General features: G+C 45.8%; 1 protein-coding gene across 6 annotated transcripts in view; it reads left to right on the forward strand.

Moving 5' to 3' along the window:
• BLM (BLM RecQ like helicase) overlaps nt 1–15,325 on the forward strand; it is a 92,029-nt gene extending 76,704 nt beyond the window's left edge. For all 6 annotated transcript variants that reach the window (XM_044933425.2, XM_044933423.2, XM_006058271.4 and 3 more), the window contains 5 exons: nt 5,072–5,271; nt 5,737–5,929; nt 8,754–8,876; nt 10,871–11,072; nt 14,984–15,325. In XM_044933425.2, coding sequence (XP_044789360.2) covers nt 5,072–5,271; nt 5,737–5,929; nt 8,754–8,876; nt 10,871–11,072; nt 14,984–15,161 — 896 coding nt within the window. In that variant the 3' untranslated portion in view covers nt 15,162–15,325. The remainder of the gene's footprint in view (nt 1–5,071; nt 5,272–5,736; nt 5,930–8,753; nt 8,877–10,870; nt 11,073–14,983) is intronic.
• The last annotated feature ends 2,555 nt before the right edge of the window (nt 15,326–17,880 follow it).

A 17,880-nucleotide genomic window follows, 5' to 3' on the forward strand; every position in this document is an offset into this window, starting at 1 on the left:
ATAGACAATCAAGAAAAGACCAGAGACTTCCCTGGTGGTCCAGTGGCTAAGACTCTGTGCTCCCAGTGCAGGGAATCCAGGTTCGATCCCTGGTCAGGGAACTAGAGCCCACTGCCCTAACTAAGAGTTTGCATGCCACAAAGAAAAATGAGAGAAAGGCCAAAGAAATAACATATTTGATCCTGGGGATAGAGGTAATTTAGAAAGTAGGCAGTACTTCTGGGGAGACAGGAAGGGGAACTCTTCATTAGTATCTTCACAAAGACAAACAATAATAGAATGTTACGGTGTCTTGGATGGTAAAGAATCCACCTGCAATGAGGGAGACATGGGTTCAATCCCTGGGTTGGGAAGATCCTGTGGAGGAGAGCATAGCAACCCACCCCAGTATTTTTACCTGGAGAATTCCAGGGACAGAGGAACCTGGTGGGCTGCAGTCCATGGGGTCACAGTCAGACATGACTGAACAACTTTCACTTGTAGGGAAAAGAAACAAAGATGGAGAAAGAGCTTTTAAAATTTTTAAATGATTGACAAAGTAAATTGAGTAGAAAGGCTGGAAGATAACATCAAGAAAATTTTCTGAAGACCTCAGCAAAAATATATGGAAAATGTGAGAGAGAAAATACAGATCAATTCTTAGGAAATGTAAACTCTGACAGAATTTTGAAATAGGAAATAAACCAACAATAAAAGGAAATTTCTCCGAAAAGGAAAAAAGCCTTAATTGCCCACTGGGGGAGTTCCCTAGTGGTTAGGATTCGGCACTTTCACTTCCATGGCCTGGGTTCAATCCCTGGTCAGGGAACTGAGGTCCCGCAAGCTGTGTGGTGTGCCAAAATTTAAATTAAAAAAAAAAAAAAGCCTGCTTAATGCCAAATAAATGCTTTATAAGATGAGGTTTAAGAATACCAAGAGTAAAGCGATGTTAGGGAGGAAAAGCCTTTTCTCTGTTCTCTTATAGTTAGGGGAGGCGAATTAGCAAGAGAAAGGACAGATTTAATCAGATATGTAATGGGAGTTCATGGAAAATGTGACTCAAAGGAGCCATTAGAATCTGAGGCTTAGCTACCATTTTAAAGGGGAAGGAGAGGCAGGAAGGGTTAGGAGGAAACAAATGATGTGCAGGGCGGGGAACATAAACGGGCCCTTAGGAGAAAGATGGCGGGGGAGGGGAGGGGAACACGTGGTCATTTTTGTAACAGTGTCTGGGTGTTGTATGGAAAGTTCTTGTCTCCGGTGATGAGAGTCAGTCTTCTGGTTGCTCCCGGGCGGGGACACGGGGTAGGATTTAAGACAATTGAGTTCTTTGGGGAGTGTCTGCTTTTTGGCAGATAGATTTCAGGAGCTCAGATACCTTCTGCTCAGAATAGTTTTGATGCCATTGTGGCATATTCTGAACCCCTTCAAAGATACTCCCAAAAGCTTTGGAAAGAAAAAGACAACCAAAACCAAAGGACATCATATTAATACCTGCAACCCTGGAGACTTGTAGGCAAAGAAGATGATGTGATCTATACCATAAACAGGAACAGACCCATGGGTCCAGGGAGAAGAAATCCCAGAGTCACAGTAAGCAGTCTTTACATGCGTGCTCAGTCAGTCAGTTGTGTCTAACTCTTTGCAACTCTGTGGACTGTAGCCCTCCAGGTTCCTCTGTCCCTGGGATTCTCCAGGCAAGAATACTGGAGTGGGTTGCCATGCCCTTCTCCAGGGAATCGTCCTGAAGCAGTCTGTACAAATTGTTAACAGAAAGTCAGAAAAATAAGTCCCACACAATATAGAGAAAGAACAAGAAATGAATTTTTTTTTTCTTTTGGTGACAGAAAAGGCCACAAATGTTACTTCTCAACAACAAAAGGAGAAAGGCACTTAGAAACACCGCGGGGGGGGGGGGGGGGGGGGGGGGGGATTATACAAGAGAGCGGAGGTCAACTAGAAAACGAAGGAAGTGGCCACACCGTTTGCGTAATTGATAAAATGTACAAAATAATCTGTCTGGATACAGTGAACATCCTCCTTAGTTGCATAAGAGTCAGGAGTTCTGAGTGGGAAAGGAAGCTTGTCCTAATCTAAACACTGCTGATAAGTGGCAGAGTCAACTTATAGACTTAAACGTGGTTAGAGAACAGGACAGGATATAGTGGTTAATCCTGGTGATATAAGAATGCAAGTAGAATAAGTAAAAATAGGGATTTCCCTGGTGGTACAGTGCGTAAGAATCCGCCTGCCATGGCAATGCAGGGGACAGGAGTTTGATCTCCGATCCAAGAAGATTCCACATGCTGTGGAGCAACTAAGCTCGAGCGCCACAACTAAACCTATGCTTTCGAGCCCTCAAGCTGCAGCTATTGATCCCATGTGCGCTAGAGCCTGTTCGGGCCTGTTAGGGCGTAGGTTCACCTAGAGCCTGTGCTCCACAAGAGAAGTCACCACAATGACAAGGCCACGCGCTGCAACAAAGAGTAGCTCCGCTCGCCGCAACTAGAGAACGCCTTCGCAAAACCAATAAACAGATAAAAATAAGAGGGGAGTATACAGATGGCTTGGAATGACAGCAGAAGTGTGGGTTCCATGAGTGGTAACCACCAGAAGAGCTGAAAACAAGCCATTTAAAAAGTGATTGCCTTGGGATTTCCCCAGGAGTTCAGTGGTTAAGACTCCATGCTTCCATTGCAGGGGGCAGGGGTTCGACCAGGGATCGGGGAACTAAGATCCTACATGCTGCATGGCACGGCCAAAAAAAAATTTAAATTTTTAAAAAAACGATTGACTTGTAAAAGAGTGAGACTAGGGAGGGGAAGGGTAGAATAGAGGAATGTTGCTTTTAATTACAAACCCTGCTGTACTGTATTTTTCCCTATGTGCATGTATTACTTTAATTTAAAATCTAAAGCAATTAAACCATGAATAGCCTCCACTGGGGAAGGGAGATGGTTTGTTCAGTTTCTAAGCTGCTGCTTCTGGATCCACACATTTCTCAGGACAAAGCAGCTTTTAATGCTGGACCCCCTTTCTGGATTCTTGCCTTCTAGTTTGGGACCACAAAGCGTTGTAGGTTAAGCAGTTTATTATAAGAATGATACATAATCATTCTACATTATTACATGTAGAAAACTGAAAAATACAAACTCCAGAAAAAAAACTACTAATATTTTAATGCGTTTGCTCACAATCACATATTTATCATATAGAATGTATAATTTCTATCATTTTTATTTAATAATATAAGCATTTTTAAATTTTTTTACTCTCTTGAAGTTGTTTTTAGTTTATATTTTATCAGGTTGATGAAATATGTTTAAATAGTTTTATTGTAGGACATATTGGGTTGGTGAAAAAGTCTGTTAGGGGTTTTCCATAACATCTTACAGAAAACCCCAAGTGAACTTCTGGCCAACTCGCTATTTTCCTAGTGTACAGAATGTGTGATAAATAGCCTTTTAAGTACACCTTCATCTGCATCTCTGTAGCTTTCATGTAGGGTCCTAGAAAGATCGTAAGTCAGACATTTTTCTGACACATACTTCGGTTTCTTATCAGCTCTTGTATGTTTTTAAGAAAACTGTTTATGTTTCATCCAGCTTCCTTAGTTACCTCAGCACTAGCACTGGGTCCAGGTCACCCAGGCCTTTACCAGAGCAGTAGTCCTTTATGTCCAGATCACTTGAAGAAGTAAAACTTGGATCATTCAGCATCTGTGACCAGAAGCCATCTGAAATTTACAGTAACATAACTATTTGGAGCTCTTACAATAGAGCTAAAGCCTTACAAAATATAGCTGTTAATTCTGATTATACTCAGCGTCACCAACCTTCTTAAGTGGTGGTGGTTTAGTTGCTAAGTCTTGTCTGACTCCTGCGATCCCATGGAACTGTAGCCCATCAGGCTCCTCTGTCCATAGCATTTTCCAGGCAAGAATACTGGAGTGGGTTGCCATTTCCTTCTCCAACCTTCATAAATAGATTGCTATTAAAGAAAAAAAATAACTGCTTATGATTTTTAAAAAAACAGACACTTGTCATTACAGCAGCTGGATGTGAAACAAGTATCCAGCCTGCTGTGGAGCTCTCGGTCAGCCCCCGGGGGAGGAGGGAAGTACATGGCCTCCTGGAATGCTATGCTCTTGTTTTGGAGTTTATATAGGTTTCATCTGTGAGGATGACAGAATGTGTAGACTTAAATGCTTTGATCGTAAAGGAGTAGCACTTTCATCGCAGGATCAGAGATATTTATAAAGTTGATTGTCAAAAAAATTTTTTGGAACTAGATCAACAATGCATAGTTATCCTAATACAGCAGCAGTCATGTGAAGCTATTAAAGTTGACATAAACTTTGTCTTTGATTTGTTTGCTGTCATATAATTTTATAAGCTGTACATGCAGCATCTTAAAATGACCAATTGAATTTTGTTGCTGTGTTTGGTCAATGCCTGTTATATAAGGAGAAGTACATGAAATTATTTTAGAATTCTACTCAAATATTCTTACTTGATGGAAATGAGTGTCTGTTTGTGCCATAGGTTTTCCTGAAGAAGAGTTGTCTATCCCTTTATCCAGACCTGTCCATAAATGACTTTTAAATATATATATATATATATATTTGGCTGCATTGGGTCTTAGTTGTGGCCTGCAGGCTCTTGATTGTGGCTCATGGGCTTCGTTGCCCCATGCCATGTGGGATCTTAGTTCCCCAAGCAGGGATTGAACCCATGTCCCCTGCACTGGAAGGCAGCTTCTTAACCAGTGGACCACCAGGGAAGTCCCCATAAATAACTTTTTTTAGCTTCTTTTGTTACAGTTATGGTGAAAGGGAAAGTTGTTCAATCATGTCCGTCTCTTTGGGACCCCATGGACTGTAGCCCGCCAGGCTCCTCTGTCCATAGAATTCTCCAGGCAAGAATACTGGAGTAGGTTGCCGTTGCCTTCTGTAGGGGGTCTTCCCAACCCAGGGATTGAACTCGGGTCTCTTGCCTTGCAGGCAGATTCTTTTCCATCTGAGCCACCAGGGAAGCCCTCAGTTATGATATACATATATTTACTAGTCTAACTTCTTGTACCTTCTTGCCAGGGAGTAAGAGTGCAAAAATTCAGTCAGGAATTTTTGGAAAAGGATCTACTTATTCAAGACACAATGCCGAAAGACTTTTTAAAAAACTGATACTGGACAGGATTTTGGATGAAGACTTATATATCAATGCCAATGATCAAGCAATTGCCTATGTGATGCTCGGAAGTAAAGCACAAACCGTACTAAATGGGCATTTAAAGGTATAATTTTTTAAATGTTGATTTTATTATCTCCCAAAGAGTAGATAGAAATATTTTACTGCGAGTTAAAGTGTCTTTTCGTAAGCTGATGAGCTGATGGACATTGAACTTATATGTAATGCCCTATATGAACATATTCTGTTCTTCTTAGTTTAGAAAGAGATCTTAAACTTGAGCCCAAGTAATGTCATACTTGTCAAAATGAATCATATGGACTTTCAGATCATTAGATCATCATATATTCATTAAGTAACCATTTATTAAAAAGCTTTTCTGTGCTCTCACTGGAAATGTGAAGATGGAGAATGGACAGCCCCTGTTCCCGAGAGACTTACTATCTACTTGACGTAACAGAAATACCCCCCTCCCCGACCCCAAGAAATGTAATTAAGCAGTAAATAAAGCCTCTGTTTGGCTACAAGTATGCACACACCCACTCTTGTGCTCTGTTTTTCTCTCACAAAGGTAGACTTTATGGAAACGGAAAATTCCAGCAGTGTGAAAAAACAAAAAGCATTAGTGGCAAAGGTGTCTCAGAGGGAAGAGGTGGTGAAGAAATGTCTTGGAGAACTTACAGAAGTCTGCAAATCTCTGGGGAAAGTTTTTGGCGTCCACTACTTTAATATTTTTAATACCGTCACTCTCAAGAAGCTCGCAGGTTGGTATGTGTGTGTCTCCTGCTGCACAGCATAAATGAATGGGCCAAAGTTAATCCTGATAAAGAACTCATCAAGAGCATAAGTGTATCTCAGTCTTTTTCATCTCTGAATTGAAAGCTCAAACAATTTTAAACTCATTCTTGAAATAAAATATATTCTTGAAGATAAACACAGAACTTTGTTCTTCAGACATATGGTATTAATATAATTTTAATCGTATACTTTGGTTTAATGCTGCATGTTAAGATATGGATAATTGTAATTGCTAATACCAGGTGTCTCTTACTTTGTGTGCATTACTTGCCTGCCTTATTTTTAATGAATTGTGCACACGGTTTTGTTTTGTTTTCATGAGGACCTTAGCTTCACATTCCTAAAACATAAGTTCCTTATGAAAAGAGATTTTGTTTTATGTTTCTCCAAATCCAGACCTAGCACATGGCTGTGTCTTAAGTATTTTGTGATAAATACTTGCTGACCTGAATTATCCCCATGGCTTCAGATAGCTCCACCCAGAATTCTTGTAGTAAAGTCCCTGGAAAATAAGTTGGCCAGTAGTTGACTGATGATGAGTGTACATTTCCTTCCATGCTTATCCTTTATAAAAACCCATAATCACCACCTTCCCTCTCTCCCATTCCCACTCTGGCCACCATAGGTCATTATAGTATCTCATCAACTCTAAGATGCCACGTTGTTATTTTATGGACTATTGAGAAAGAAAAAAATTCTGCTAATTAAACTGTGACACAGTACTTTTATTGAAAGAGTTCTATTCTAGTTTATTTAGATTTTTAACATACATAACTGTGCCTCTGTGGAAAAACGCATAAGTCAAAGTAGGTTGATTTAACTACTTGTAAAAATTCACATTCAAAGCCTGACTCTTCTGAATCTTTTTTTTGACTCAGCTGTCTGTCATTGTTTTTCCCTCATGTCATCAGGGATGTTAGTGATACAGCCTTTTTAGCATGTTCCACTATATCCCCCAAATTTTATCAAAATCCCCATCACCCCTTCCAATGTGATGGTGGTGTTTTCTTAATGATACCAGAAAGTTGTCCACGGATGGGCACACATCTCTTAGCAACACAAGTCATGTAAAGCGCTTGGTTGTTGCCTACAAGAAACTATGAAATTGTCACCTCCTCCAGAACAAATCATTTGCTTTGTTAATGCCACATTTGTTCCCCATTACTCCATGTCTGAGCTTTTTTACATTCACAGTCGTTTTCTTTTTTTAATTATTATTTTTTTCTTTTTGGCTGCACTGGGTCTTTGTTGTGGCTCAACCCCGCAGCATACGGGATCTTAGTTCCCTGACCAGGGATTGAACCCGTGTCCCCTGCCTGGGAAGGTGGATTTGTAACCCCTGGGTCACCAGGGACGTCCCCACATCATTTTCTCAGTGCTCATCCCAGTCTAGTCTTTTTGAAGACAATTCGTGTGCAGTTAAACTCAACTTGTGAGGAACCAGCACTGCGGTGGTGCTGTTGACTGATGCTGTGACTATGTTCTCACGTGCATGGGCGGTGACAGCCGCTGGACAGCTGCCATCTGGCCATCTGCACTGGTAAGACGCAGCTTGACCTCAGGAATGCCAAAATGCAAAAAAAAAAAAAAAGAGAGTATGTGTCTTAGAATCAATAAAATACTGTATTTCGTTCCTAGGTTCTCAGTGAAGTTTCTTAACTGGACTCCTTAACTCCAGATATAAACATGATACTCATTTTAATCTTCTAAGTACTCTTTAAAGCTCCAGCAGTTCTTCAGATAAAGTACAAACTCTATCAGGGATTTGCATTTCTTTTTTTTTTTTTTGGCCACACCCCGAGGCATATAGGACCTTAGTTCCGTGACCAGGGATCAAACATTAACCACTGGACCACCAGGGAACCTGCAGGGATCGGCATTTCTCCTTGCCTCCCTAACTTTATCTTCTGCTAACCCCCTGGTCTGTCCCACAGGTCTGTTCTTTTTCCTCTAAATGTAGAAATGATGCGAGAATCACGGATTTGAAATCCACCCTTTGCTCAACTCAAATATGTGGGGATTACTCACATGCTCCCCATAGCCAGTGCATCAATAAATCCTGCCGACCTAGCCTCCAAAACATGTCCGAATCTGCTGCTTCTCTCCATCTAGTTCACAGTATCCTCACTTGCACCTGAGCTTCTTCGGGGCTCCAGTGTCTCCCCTTTCCCTTACAGTCCATTTTGCATACAGCAGCCAGAGTGGTATTTACAACGACAGACTTGTCTAGCTGTAAGACTCATGTGCCTTCTGTGCTCAGAGGACTCTTAACGGCCTACTTGCCTCGCCCATGTGCAGAAAGGCTAGAGGAAGGACAGGTTTGGGTTGAGGCGGGAGTGAGAATTCATTTGAGGCCTTACTGATCAGTGGATGCAAGTCAGGAGTGCAGGGGAAAAGTCAGAGGTGGAAGGAAGCACACATGTGGGCCTTCTCTGCAAACAAAGGATCCCCATGATTGCAACTAGACTCGTCTTTGTAATGTGAACAGTGGGTGAGAGCAAAGACCGGATACCCCCCTACTCTGCTCGCCCCAACGTCCTTGACGCCCTCCTATTCTCTGCCCTGACCACACACCTTTGCTGCTGGAATGCGATGGTGGGCGCCTGCCTTCTGGGCCTGTCTGCTGCCTCCGTTGGCACTAGCTGCCTTTGTAGAAAATTGGCCCGTGTACCCAGCGCTCTGCAGTCAGTTGGCACTTAACACACAGGCACTGAATGGGTGAATGAGCATAAATCCAGTGGGTTTTCTCTGGGTGGTAATTTAAATTTCTAATTTTATGCCCATGTACAGAATCTTTATCTTCTGATCCTGAGGTTTTGCTTCAAATTGATGGTGTTACCGAAGACAAACTGGAAAAATATGGTGCTGAAGTGATTCCAATATTACAGAAATACTCTGAGTGGACATTGCCAGGTTCAGTATACAGCCAAATATGTGTTTTTCCAAAAGCCTCTTTTAATGTTAAGCAGTGCCTCTCACTGGATTAGAGTTGTGTGGTTTCTGGGTTGTGTCACTGCTTCCTACACCTCGTCACACTGACATCCAAGTGCTCCGAGCAGACCCCGGTGGGGTGCCAGGCACTTCATAGAGAACACTGGTGCTTAGGTCCCCTGGGGGTGCCAGTTAGCAGACCTGCTAATAGGACCCAATGGAGGGCCTGTGGGCCCAGCATTAGTTGATTCTGTTAAAGCAAGCGCCTGAGGACCCTGGAGCCCCTGGGTGCCGGTTGCAGATTGGTCAGATTGATCCCCCTCTGTCATCCTTGGCAGGCCATGAATAACCTTTTCGTGTTTCACTTTCTTTATCTGAGGAAGGAACGTGTTATCCGACAAGCATGTCTAAAGATTAAGTTGAAATGTTTTGGAAAATGAACATGTAACTGAAACGCGAGAGCCTCTACTGTCGCTAAGCGTTGAAAGGCGCTGCCCGAGCGAGTGCATCCTTATGGACGTTCCCAGAGGTTGCGTGAGGCCTGTCGTGTAGCACCTCTAATTACAGAGCTCATCACGATAGAAAGTGTGGATGCAGGGAAAATTGAGAACAAAGACTGTGTTGTGGGCGATAGGTCAGGTGCGGGAGTCGTGCGGGAGTCCGGTGCCTGCCTCCAGGGTATTGTGATGCATACGAGCCAAGTGAACTGTTCTGTGACTCCAGTCCTTCCCAGGGCTGAGGGAAATGGTAGTGGGGTGAGAAAGCGAGTCGCGTTCTGTCTCTCCACAGTCGTTTTTATCCCTTGGCACGAAGAGTCAGGTTCTCGTTAATTCTTCTGTATGGTAATTGTTCCTTAAAAGCCTTACTTCAGACACACTGAACTCTTGGTGGGAACTTAACTCTTGGTTAGTGTAGCACCTTGTTTGGAAGGGTATTTACCCACATCAGACAGGGCAGCTGTGCAGAAATCGCCGTGATGACCACTCCCACTTACTGAGGGAGAGATGCTAAGTGAAGAGCTTCGCCTATTTGGTGTCATTCAGTCCTTCCTGATTTATTTTTGACCACGCCATGCAGCTTATGGGATCTTAGTTCCCTAAGCAGGGACTGAACCGAGACCCACGGGCAGTGAAGGGCAGAGTCATAACCACTGGACCGCGAGGGACTTCCCCACACCCATTTTAGAGGTGGACATGGGCGAGGTTTTTCATTTTCCTGAAGTCTCACAGCTGGAATGACTGCGCTCTTCGCCCTTCCCACCACTGCAGTGAGGCAGGGCAGCCCGAGGGTAAACCAACCAGGCCAGCCCAGAAGTACCTTCAGAAATGAAGACCCAGTCACTGTTGGTGGGGAGATTTCAGGCTTTGGGAGTGCCTTGGCTTGCAAATACCTATGGAAATTAGCATCTTCTTTGCAAATGTGTGCTTTGTACAGGCCCATTTCCTGCACAGTATGTAAACTATTCACAGCTATTATGCAAAGGAAAGTAAAATACAGTCTAGAATTTTCCAACACTCACTACTAAGTAACTATCACTCTAAAGATGAGGTGCGAACATAGTCCTGTTTTCCTTACATTGGGCTTGTCTTTTTCAGCATTTGTAAACTAATAAATTGTCTTTTAGTTAGCACTTTATACTTTTCAGAGAGCTTAATGGGGTTAATGGCACAAACAATAGCAGGTACTTGGGCTGCAGAGAGTGAGCTGATAAACCTGACTCTGTAGTTAAGTTAGCATCACACATTTTCTTAATGAATTCTGACCCCCGATTCTTTAAAACTGAATTGCCATTGATGACTTTGGAGCTTTCTGAAATAAAAGAAGAGCAGGTTCTTGTGGGATGGTTGAACCCGAGTGGCGGGATGCTCCAGGAAAGCAGCAGGGCCTCGGCTGAACTGCGCCCTGTGCTGTGAGTCTGCACGTGGGCTGTCATCAGCGCGGCATCACCAGTAAACGTCTGCATTGTCCGCTTGTAGCTGAGGACACCTCCCCACGGAGAAGCCCCTCCAGCAGCAGAGGCACCAGAAAAAACACTCCTGAGGAGTCGGATGAGGAAGCACCCATATCTTCTCACTACTTTGCAAATAAAACCAGAAACGAAAGAAAGAGGAAAAGGATGCCAGCCTCCCAAAAAGCCAAGAGGAGAAGAACTGGTTTCAGTGGTTCCAGGACGAAAGGGTAAGTTCTGCCACCTTGTCTGCAGTGTTGGGTGGAAGGGAGAATAGAAGGGAACAGGGCTGCCCTGCTTTGCTTTGCGGTGTTCATTAAAATAAGCCATTGTTTAGTGTTGCCTGGTCCAACTCGTGGAGTCAGGATTAAGCTTTGATCCAAAACAAAAAATTTTTTTGTTGCAGATTTTTATATCTGCTCCTAGGTTGACTATCACTGAAGTTTTCTAGTTTGTAAAAAAGCTTCTCCAATTTTGACCTTACCTTCAAGGGGGGAAAAAAATTTTTTTTTTTTTTTTTTTTTTTTACACTTGCACTGAAGAGACTTTTCCACCTAAAATACTGTAAACTATATTGTTGTTGTTTAGTTGCTAAGTTGTGTCCAGCTGTTTGCAACACCATGGACTGTAGCCCACCAGGCTCCTCTGTCCACGGGATTCTCCAGGCAAGAGTACTGGAGGTAGGTTGCCATTTCCTTCTCCAGGGGATCTTTCTGACCCAGGGATCAACCTGCATCTCCTGCTTGGCAGGCAGATTCTTTACCACTGAGCCACCAGGGAAGCCCGTAAGTCATATGCTAGCTGAATAAACAAAAGGGTTTTGTTTCCTCATGACTCTTATGATCCCGCCAGTACTTGCTACACTGCTTTTCTAGCTGCAGCATCTGCAGGGCGTCCACCTGGAGGCCCCGCACAACCCCTGTCATTCAGTAGCAGGCGGGAGGCCAGCCTCCCGACCTTAGCAGGGTAGCAGAGAAGAGGTGATGACTGGAACCCCCCAGAGGTCAGTGCAGCCCTGCCATCTCCCTGTTCCCATGTCTGCCTGGCCCCCGGGCTGGGATGCCCCAGCACTGGGGTGCTGTCTGCTCAGCAAGGCGGAACAAAGCGTTGTTGTCAGGTCCGAGGTGATGATCTGAACAGCGTTTGTATTTCTTCATCATTGCCCTGCTCTTTCCCATCTTCCTGAAGAACATCCTCTGCCCTCACCTTCTAGGTCAGGTCTGGTGGGATGGCGACCATCCGTTGGTGTTGACAGAAACATAGGAAAAGGGAACTCAGTAAACTTGCGCAGGCTATCGTGTTTTCCTCTTGCAGTTTTTCTACCTCTGTTCCTTCCGGGTTAATAAAGACCAAAAATTGAGTGGAGAAGAGAAAAGAAGGCAGTGTTAACAAGCTGTCATTTTCTGCTCAAGTCCGCAAACAAACATCTTGTATGTGCTAATCCTTCTGTCGGGGGACAGAAATTAAAGACATTAGTAAATATTAGTTTAACTTTGTGGGTTTTATTTATATATTTTAATTCTATTTAAACTTTAAACTTCACACATTTATCCTACACCCCACCCCATCCATGCCTCTTGCAACCACCACACCAGTCTGTCCTCTGCATCTATGAACTTGGCTTAAATATTCATATGTATTTAGGTTCCATCTATGAGAGAGATCATAGAGTATTTGATTTATTTCATTTAGGCTCACTCCCTTGAGGTCCACACATATTGTGTATTGTAACTAGCAGGATTTCATTCATTTTTACGGCTAAGTAATGTCTGTGGGTTTTGATGTGCAAGTGACCCACCAGTGCCCTTCCGTGGGGACGTTTTCTTAATTTCTTCACTTGTTTCCCCATTTTGGGAAAGACTCATTTGCTCAGGCACTCACACGGAGTAGAAGACCTTGCAAGGCCTCTGTCCCACTCCCTGGGACTTACGCTGAGGACACGGGGGCTTCCTGAAGCTTCCCCTGGGAAAGGCGTGTGCACCCCTGGCCTGGTCCCTGTCTCACAGGTGGGGCCGGACACTGGCTCGCCCAGGCCTGCGCAGAGCACTTTCCCTGCTGCACGCGGCCCGCGGAGACTCCATCATGACCCCCTCCTGCTGCTTTGGAACAGAGCAGACTGTTGGCTCCCCTAGTGCTGTCTCAGCTGTTGCTTTTCGGAGGGAAGCGCTTTGCCCTGCGGCCTGGAACCTAAGCTGCTAAGGGCCTTCCCTGGTGGCGCAGTGGTCAGGAGCCTGCCTCCAGTGCAAGAAACGCAGGTTGGATCCCTGGGTCGGGAAGATCCCTGGGAGAAGGGATCTCACTTCCGTATTCTTGCCTGGAAAATCCCATGGACAGAGAAGCCTGGTGGGCTACAATCTGTGGGGTGTCTCAAATGTGCCTTAGTGACTGAACTCAGCAGCACAAAGAAACTCACACTTGTCCCAAAGCCAGCACAGTTTTGATGCTGCTTTTTAATTAGCCTGTGTGTTTACGGCAGGATTCTTCGCTAGTCCCTGCTGGCAAAAAGCAGCAGTTGTGTAATACTGCTTTACCCTGCAGCAGCCTCGCTGTCTCCGTGCCCAGTTCTCCACATTTCCACTGACCCACTCTGCAAGGTGGTGGCTCCCCACGTGTCCGGGCCGCTCACCTGGCTGGGGCCCCGAGCGGCCACGGGATCAACGTGGCTCCCTGCCACTGCCCTTACCTCCCCACCCTGCCCTCAAGGTTTCACATCTTCCGAACAACACACAATGAACTGGTTGTGTTCTGGGCCCTGAGTGGCAGTGAAATGGATGGCTCTGGTGAAAATGGAGGCTGCAGTTGGCAGATTCATTCTGTAAATCAATATCAACAGCAGGTTTTCTCTCGGGGCTTAATTTCTCAGCAGGAAATCAGCATAGGGAGATTTAAGGCTGCTTCTCTGCTAGTTTTAGCAGATCTTTACCAGTTCTGCAGTAAAACTGCCCTCGAGCAAGAGTTTTAAAATGTTGAAAAACCACTTTTCACTCAGCCCCACCAAAATATCATCAGCAGACTGATGGCCCTGACACCGGGCCCTCTGAGGCCACTTGGGTGCCCTGATGACCGGAAATTAACACAGGGCAGGAATTCAGCCTGGCTGCAAAGCAACGGGAAATACTGGTTTAGGGACAGGCTTCTATGGCAAATGCTGCCTGCTGTTAGCCTTGTAAACACACTGGCCCTGTGATTTTTTTTTAACAGTTTATTCGGTGGGGAGAGAAAAGCTGTTATCTTCAGATCAGTGGGGGAAGTGAGGTGCTGGAAGGCCTCTGTAGTAGACTGTGGCAGGGGCTCCTCAACCTGTTCTAAAGGTGAGAGCAGGCAGACCTTGGAGTGTAGACAAGTGAGCGACCCACTGGCAACAGCGTCCAATGAAGACATGGCAGCCCTAAGCTGCTCCCGCCCGGGAACCACGTCTGCAGCCTGCCGGAGACTGGCGGGCCCCTGCTCCACGCCGCCTCCGCCCGCCCACAAAGCTCCGTTCCTCTGGGCTGCGGGAGTGCAGGAGTCCCACCACGCCTGTCGTCCAGGCGCTGGGGCCTGAGGCGAGGTACTGTCACCTTTCTGTGTGGTTGGAGTAGGTGGGGAATGTGAGTCTGGGCTCAGATGTCTGGAGGGGCAGGTGGAAAGACTGGAGAGGAGAGAGAAGGCAGCCGGGGCTGGGCTCAAGTCAGAGAGGCCTTGACATTTTAGGAAGACACGTCTAGGACAAGTGTGTGTAAAGGGCAGCAGTCCTTTATTCCTTGAATTGCAAAGGAAACTTACCTCACCCCACGGCCATCATAGGCCAAAAATGGAGATACATGTCATACCAAGGAAGAGCATGGATTATAAAGTGCATGCAGGTTAAAGGGCTTCCTTGGGGGCTCGGTGGTGAAGAACCTGCCTGACAACCAGGAGAAACGGGTTTGATCCCTGGGTCAGGAAGATCCCCTGGAGAAGGAAACGGCATCCCACTCCAGTATTCTTCCCTGGAGAATCCCATGGACAGAGGAGCCTGGTGGGCTACAGTCCATAGGGTCACAGAGAGCTGGGACATGACTGAGCAACTAAATCACAATAATGCAGGTTAGGATAAAAATGACTGTTCGCTTTTGGTTTTATTTGACATTTTAATTTTCTTTTCTTTGTCACATTTTAGGGGGTCCAACACATGCCGAAGGATACCTTCTAAAACTAAACCCTCCAACATAATCGGACCCAGTTCCACTTTGCATGGTTCTCAAGCAGCATCAGGAGTCAGTAGGAAACTGGGGATTATGGCTCCACCAAAGCCTATAAATAGACCATTTCTGAAGCCTTCATACGCATTTTCGTAACAACCAAATCTCGACGTACAGAGATCTCATTTCTTGTTTGTCAGCATCTGACCATCTGTGAATATAAAGCTGCTAGTTTTGTTATACCATTTGTAAATTTTTACCCATATCTATTAATATTTAAATAAATGCTCGGGGTGACAGTTCTGGTTTTTTACAATAAACATTTTCTTACTTTCTTTTGAAACACATGCACAATTTGCTGCCACTGCAAATGCTGTGGCCGTTGTTTCTCAGAATGTCTGAACCAGCAGCTGAATCATCTCATTGAGAGAAATCTTAAGCACGACATGAAACACAGAAGCCAGAGGGAAAGATTCAAACGGGACAGCTTGAAACTGTAAAACTTTTTGTAGAAGACAACATAAACAACATTAAAATGTAAATGACAGAGAAAAAAGGGAAGAAAATGCACCACACAGGGTTCATATCCATAATATATAAAGAGTACCTACAAATCATTAAGAAAAAAAGACGAGCTAGTAGAAAAATGAGCAAAGGATGTGAATAAGCTGTTCTCAGAAGAGGAAATGCAAACAGCCCACAAATATGTGAAAAATGCTCAGTCACCCTTGTTTAAAATATCAGTTAGAACAACAAGTTGCCATTCATTTGCCTATGAAATTGTCAGCCCTAGATGATAAATCTGGGGTCTGCAAGAGAAGGGTCAGAAGTTCTCTGTGAAAACATGTATTAATACTGGTGTCTTCCTTCAGCATCAAAGAAGCCTTACTTGTCAAGACCCTCCCTGAACTGGCTGATCAGCCAGAAAGTCTTACAGTGGGATTTTGGCACCTCTTCTTGCAGTTCCAGCCCCTCATTTTTGGAGACATCTTTTCTCAGCTATCATGTAATCTTGGTGACACCTGTTGGGTACCCCACTTCTTGTCCTTTGTCAAGAGGATAGAGCTGGGGAGCCCTTGCCTGAGCCAAACTTGTTAAAGAAGGAGTTGGCTGGGAGTCTGTGGCCTTGGCCCGAAGACGACGCTGAGGCTGACCCTGCACCCACCCCGAGGGGTCGCCCTCGGAGCTGCATGCCTACCCCTGCCACTGAGGCCTTGGGCCTTCGTTTAATGGAGGAGACTGGGAGGCAGAAGTCTGCTGAGGGCCATGCACTGTTAGATCAGATGCCTCCCGGAGCAGACCTTTTCAGAAACCACTTTTCCAGCAAGTCCTGACTCAGGTGGCCGCAAGAGCCTCCCTGGGGTGAGAGGAGGAAGTGGAGAACAAAGTAGCCAGTGGTCTGGACTGTAGGGTTCATGTTGCTGGCCTGAGGCCTCCATGGAGAGCTGACCGTGCATGTGGGCATCTGGCACCTTCCACCTGCAGCAGCTCTAGCTTTGGGGACAGAGAGGATGTGGGGGCAGCCTCCATGCAGAGTGTGCCACACACTGGGCTGCTTCCCAGGTCTGACGGCACTCATTCAGTCCTCTACTGGGCACCTCTCTCCAGACTCAGCTAATTGTCCTCTCCACAGTGCCCACTCTGCCTTCAGGGGCTCCCAGGGCAGTGGAGGGGAGGGGGCAGGTGAAGGTGGTGCCTGGGGGCCCTGGGGTGAAATGCAGAGGATTTGAGCAGGGCAGCACCACCCACGCCTGTCATCAAGCCCAGAGGAGGCACTCCCTGCAGGAACCTGGGGCCTGGAGACCTCAGGCTAGCCCGGGGTCAAGGGGCAGAGGCAGGTCCCACACTCACCTCGTTCAAAATGCTGGGTTGGCACAGGTTCTGATCAATTTCTCAGTCCCCAGGAGCAGCCGCAGGAAATGGAGGTAGCCTCCTTAAATTCTTCCTGGACCTCCCAGAAAACAGCTGTGTTCATACAGGGCAACCTCAGAGAACAGAAGTACACAGGCTTTCTCTGAACCAAAACTGGGACCTCTGGCAGAAAGCAAAGCCATTTCAGGCCAGGTGCTGGGAGGGGTCCTCCATGAGTACCAAAGACCGCCACCTCGGAGGAGGGCAGTGGACAAGTCCACAAGGGAGTTGCCACCTAGGACCCTTCACTGGCCCGCTGTCCCCAGGTACAGGTCGGCCTGAGGATGGGGCAGTGCTGGGGCCACACCGTCACCCTGCGGGAAGGCACAGCGAAGACTGGAATCTGACTGTCCAGCTGCATACACGCCTTCCCTGGCCGCTCCCCATGAGAAGTCCCTCCAGAGAGTGACAGGTCCCTGCTTCCCTCCAAGGACAAGGAGCCCCCTTCCTCACTGAAAGAGAACAACCGGAGAGCCCAGTCTATGCTGAGGGCTGTTCAGGCATTTTCACATAACTTAATGGCCTCCTTCAATCCCTCAGCTCCGATACTGTGGCCACCTGATGTGAAAACAGCCTGATGCTGAGAAAGAGCAAGGGCAAGAGGAAAAGGGGACAACAGGGGACGAGATGGTTGGATGGCATCACCAACCCAATGGACATGAGTTTGAGCAAACTCCAAGAGATGGTGAAGGACAGCGAAGCCTGGTGTGCTGCAGTTCATGGAGTCACAAAGAGTTGGACAGGACTTACCAACTAAACAATATTCCCTCCACCAGCCCTGGGAGGCAGGCACACAGGATCAGCCTTTATGCAGAAATTGGAATTCAGAGAGGTTATGTAATTGCCCAAATGCACACAGCTCAGAAATGCTAGTAAGTAGGGTAACATACGTCTCGGTTTGCCCTGAGGAGTCCCAATTGGTATCTGCTGCCCTGGTGTAATAATTAAGACAACTCCCTTTCAA

The sequence above is a fragment of the Bubalus bubalis genome, chromosome 20, assembly GCF_019923935.1.
Source record: "Bubalus bubalis isolate 160015118507 breed Murrah chromosome 20, NDDB_SH_1, whole genome shotgun sequence".
Taxonomy (NCBI): domain Eukaryota; kingdom Metazoa; phylum Chordata; class Mammalia; order Artiodactyla; family Bovidae; genus Bubalus; species Bubalus bubalis.